Below are 5,480 nucleotides of genomic sequence, written 5' to 3'. Positions count from 1 at the left end.
CTCCTTCAGAATGGACTGGTTGGATCTCCTTGCAGTCCAAGGGACTCTCAAGAGTCTTCTCCAACACAACAGCTCAAAAGCATTAAAACCCTCCTTTATCCTTCTCGTTCTTTGGCAACTGCAAACCAAGAGTCCATCCCATACTGTGAGGTATACTGGCACCTACCCAGGTGAAACACTCTGGTGCTTGTTGATTATGACTATAACCTAAGAGAACCACAATCTGAAAGTCACTGGCTAACTCTAATCTTAAGAGGCTTACATGCTATCTTGTAGTAACTTTTGGTCCTTAATACAATCAACCCGTTACTAGAACCATAAAAATTTTCTCTTTCCAGGGCAAATTCCAATAATTTCTGTTCATATATTAAGCAATTTAAACTATATACATACATACATAGACAATGTACCAGGGGAAACACCAGGAGTGATTTTGTAGCTCATACTGAACCTACATTTTCTGGCTTTCCTATTAACTGCAGCAAAGGAAACATTAAACCATTATCTATAGTTTGAATTCATTAAATAATATCTGAGCAAAGACAGGTAGAAACAGGCAAGCCATGTTTTGCTACTACAGTGATTATACCCATCTCTCTCTAGAAATGAGATTAAATCATTTTGAACTTCAGACATTTGATAAAAAAAATCTATATCCATTTACCCTAAAAAGTAATCTAAAAATCCTCTATTAGTCTCAACTATTATAGAGGGTTTACTTTAGAAAAAATAAACATAATGGAGCATCAGCCAATGAAATAAGATATATATTAAATAAAGAAAAAAAATCTTTAAGATACGAACCACCTGGTCTCTAAACCTTGAGTCTAATAAATACTGAGCTTTTCTCAGAAGGTCTTTTTGCCATCAAGAAATAGCAAAATAGATGAGTTAAGAATGAATACAGATAAGTTAGGAACCCAAATATATACTGAAGCAAGAAACATACTTATTTAAAAATCATATTATGTCTTCCATGAGCTAATTTAAATTAACTTAACAGTCTATAAGTAGTTTCTACCTCAATTCAACTAGCATTTGTCATGACAGAAATTTAATTAAATTAAGGACTTGATGCTTTGAATTAATATCAGATGCTAGGGGTCATCTCCACCCATTTATTCTCTAATGTGTATATCCTTGAAAGTGGTATGTGTCATCTAGGCAGATATACCCTGAACGTTACTCTATCATTTCAACATCAAGGTCACTATGCTCCCCTCTTAGGATTTAGTACATTGAAAGAACTTCATTACATAACATTTCAGACAGCTATATAAAAGCATGAATCTGGTCCAATACCAAATTCAGTTTCACCGAGAAGAGCAACCTTATCTTTAGTCATCATTAAATTATTAAATGCAGTTGATATGTATATAGCCCCATACCACCTTTACACTCTAGGACATCATTTGAACATTCTGGCTTGTGATTAATCATTAATATATTGCTGTGAATATTGCAAAGGGATATCTTTTATAAAGTATTGCCTATAAGAAATTGTAAAATTTGGTTCCAAACAGCAAAGTAGCTTGAACCCTCTAAGGAAATGATTCAGGCCAGATGCCAACGTAAGGTAGCCAAGTCCAGCTATAACAGAGAAAAGTTGGCGTATTTTTACAACTGGTCCTAGTGAAACGCCACCTCAAATACAATCTAAGAATTGACTAGAGAAGATTAAGCTAATTTTTCAGATTTTTAAAAGTCAAGGCTCAAAGGATTGAAGTAATACTGTTTGAGATGAAGGTTAATACCAGACATCTGACTGGCTGTCTAGACCCGATGACCTAGGGAACATAACAGGAAGTCCTTAACAAATAAGCATATGCGAGGAACAAGTGGTTTTGATTACTGGCAGAAAGCAGATGTGTCCATTACATGCAGAAGATAAGATTGGTTTTCTGAGAAATGTAAAGGCCCTTCTTGTTTATGCAGGAAAATAGAGGATGGGGTTAACACAACTACAGGGGCATTTCTCTATCATAAATGAAAAATGATGCTTCTTTTATCTCCACTGAAGAACTAATTTGGACCTAAGGGAGTGGGACCCTTGGAAGCATCAATCCTGAGCACATTAGAAGAATTCTAATTTGTCTTCTCCGAACTGCCAGTATACATGATGGGGTGAGGGAGACTGAGGGGTGGGGTGGGGCGGGGAATGCAGGAATTAAAAGGAGTATTTAGAAACCCAGATGGAAATGATGTCAGTGTGACCTTCATTCAAGAAGTAACATTTAAAATGGCTACACATGCCTCTCGCTAAAGTGTAGCGCTGGAGAAGGAGAAGGCCAGAAGATACCTGGACAAAATAGGAGGGGATCCTAAGGGTTGGGATTCTGCACTAACAATTCTTGTTCCAAGAAAAGGGAAGTCACTCAAGATGTGCCAAGGACAAGCGGAGTGTCCTGTAGCCCTCCCTCAAGGATATTTATTCTCATTGAAAAACTAACTGAAGACACCCCACCGCACAGCATTTTTCATCCAAAGATATCAAAAGCCCTTTCTGAATGCTATCCTTATGATACCTCTGTGAGGTAGCTAGCATAATTCTAATTTTTAGTCAAGCTAAGGCACAAATAGAGCCTGAGTTGCAAAAGTGGTCTGCCGTTTTGTTCATGTCAACACACTTCCTTCATATTGACGTAGGCAACTCAAGACACACTGCTAGGAAATGTCCGCAGAGGAAGTAGACCTAAGAGCCAAATAGAATCATTCACACTCTGGGAAGGCAGCACTCTGTAAAGTTCCCCGATGGCATCTCAGGAGATACCCTCTACTAAGATTACTAATATGTGCTGTCCTGTTGAATATGGAGACCAAACCACCTCTGATGGTAGGAAAAGGCTGAAGCAACAGTCTTCTTGTTTTTCTTCCACTGTTGTGACCATAACAGGGACAGTCTTAAATCATACAAGCTCAGCAACTTTAGTCCTTAAGTCTTTATCTTAACTGGTGCAGTAAAATTCTAAGACCTGTATCTTGCTAATGATTTCTGACATTTTTGATCAGATACTTTTTTTCCTACATCCTTGATCCCAGATGATTCTTTTATCCTCACCAAATTATCTTTAATAAAACATAATGCCAGGATCTGAAGCAAACAATGCATCCGGTCAGCATACATTGGTTCTATATATTTTGAGAAACACTTGCATATACACAGAAGGCGTGCAATGTGAGAGGCATGATGTGAATGATATTGCAGCTTGTCTAATGGAGAATCCAGTGTCCTTCCAGGAAACTGAAGATACTCAGAAGTTGCTCCCCAATTGCTGTTAACAACCCTCTAAAAGTGAACATTTTCATTTGATACAAATATACAAATTTAAAATAAGTGTACAGTTCAGAATGGCCTATCATTTTCAGATTGCCTATGTGCCAGAAAATATACAGTCAATAAAAAAATACCAGAGAGGTGGGGGACAAAAGGCTCTCTGGAGCTGTACAGCAAAAATGAGCATTGCTTCAACAGGTAGTGGATCTGCGGAGAAAGTGGAGTCTTTAGAAACCAGATGGCTGAATGACAGCAGGTCACAAATCTGGTGATGGAAGATAAGACGTATAGTAAGGCCCATTTTCCTGCAGAAAGGAAAAATGACAAGAACATTAAATACTAAGACCAATGTAACTGGGAATATAAAAGAGAAGGATTTAGAATCAATGATATAATGTATGTGAAATGTCCAGCACATGCCTGGAACACTGCAATTTCACTGGGGTCAGTCAGAATTGCTATAATGTAGGCAGAAGTAATCAGGATAATGATACTTAAAAATATTACCATTTATTAACATTCAATATGCCAGACACTTAATCAGCACTTTTCTTTCATTATCCTTTTATATCCTCACATAATGCCATGAACATCCACATTTTACAGAACAGAAAACTGAGGGTCACATAGATTAAATCACCGAGCTGGCAACCAAAACAGCCTGAATTTAAATACATGTCTATTCAAATCTAAAGCCCAGATTCTTTCGTATTAGACTGTGTTGTCCTGCTGTGTGCTGAATCTTTGAGATAAACAAAAATTCTCCTTGAGGAATTTAATAACCAGATCAGCAGAAAACAGCTTCTTCATGACATGCCCGAGTGGCAAGGCTTTTAACAAGGACAGTTTTTAGGGCACTCAGGATCAAGATGGAGAATCAAATGCCAGAATTTTACTGTCAAATGCAGAAAGCAACAAATCAGCGTAAGGGGAAAGTTTTTGACTTTATCTTGGCTAACTTTATCTTAAAAATCAAGACAGTTTTAGCCGGTCTCTAGATTTATGAGACTTAAGATTCATTTCCTGTTATTAAAGTATTTCTTTGATGAGTAACTTTTTTAGTAAGCTATAAACAAAAAATGCTCAAAGTAAGATAACAATTAGATATGAAGAATGAGGTAGGGTGAAAAATAGCATTGCTTGAGGGTATATTTCCATTATAGTTCTGGAGCATTGAATCTATTCGGTCTTAAACACAGTAGGAAGGTAAATGTTATTTGAGAGACTAAGTCAATCAAAAGTTCTGTATTCTTCAGAGCAGACGCTTTGGAGCAGAAATTGATCTGGGACCTAAACCAGGAAAACAAAGAGAATATCTAGGAAAACTTTCTTTTTTTAAAACTTTCTGATTATAAACCTGACAAGATAGCAAAAAGATTAAAAAAATTTTTTTTGGTAGAACCAAATCTGAAGACTGGCTACATTTTGGGATACTTGGGGGGAAAAAAAAAAAAGGAAATTTTTTTATTTTGTATTTTAGAATTTCCTACCAAGATCTGTTATACTAACCCCACCAGTATCCTCAATATTATGCACAGATGCTATGCTTAAGATACATGCCTGAAGAGAGAAATCCTGAAGTTCAATTAAAAAGAAATGGTTTACTATCTATCTTTAAGATTTCTCTGTTTTATTCCACTATGGTATTTTTCTAAGCTTCCTATATTAACATTAAATTGTGATAAAGTAAGAAGGGAAAATCTAATTCTTAATGCTATGAAATAGATCTTTTATATTAGTCTCACACTGTGGAAGAGCCTGCTGAGCAATCAAATATTTTCTCTATTTCTGGAAACAACTGTAAAACTTTGAAGAATTGTGACCAGGTAAATCTCTACACTCTCTTCTCTGACTATATGAATGCTGACCAGCTCCCTTTCTGAAATGGTCTCAGTACCATTTTGATCTAGATAGATAAAAATTACCTTCTAATTAACATCAAAAGTGACTTTTAATCCTATAAAATTTCTGTTGCTATTCTAAGTCACATAAGATCCAGAAAAATAGAAGCTGACTGCCAATGGCACACCACTCCAGTACTCTTGCCTGGAAAATCCCATGGACGGAGGAGCCTCGTAGGCTGCAGACCATGGGGTCGTGAAGAGTCAGACACGACTGAGCGACTTCACTTTCACTTTTCCCTTTTCCCTTTCATGCATTGGAGAAGGAAATGGCAACCCACTCCAGTGTTCTTGCCTGGAGAATC

At 36.8% G+C, this 5,480-nt stretch overlaps 1 protein-coding gene across 1 annotated transcript in view; it reads right to left on the bottom strand.

Moving 5' to 3' along the window:
• Positions 1–4: 4 nt before the first annotated feature.
• GDAP2 (ganglioside induced differentiation associated protein 2) overlaps positions 5–5,480 on the bottom strand; it is a 66,957-nt gene continuing 61,481 nt past the window's right edge. The window contains exon 14 of the mRNA XM_010830711.1: positions 5–3,579. Within this exon, the coding sequence (XP_010829013.1) occupies positions 3,532–3,579 (48 nt within the window). The 3' untranslated portion in view covers positions 5–3,531. The remainder of the gene's footprint in view (positions 3,580–5,480) is intronic.

This window comes from Bison bison, unplaced genomic scaffold, assembly GCF_000754665.1.
Source record: "Bison bison bison isolate TAMUID 2011002044 unplaced genomic scaffold, Bison_UMD1.0 scf7180017864519, whole genome shotgun sequence".
NCBI lineage: Eukaryota > Metazoa > Chordata > Mammalia > Artiodactyla > Bovidae > Bison > Bison bison.
This window is presented reverse-complemented; position numbering and strand designations above follow the sequence as displayed.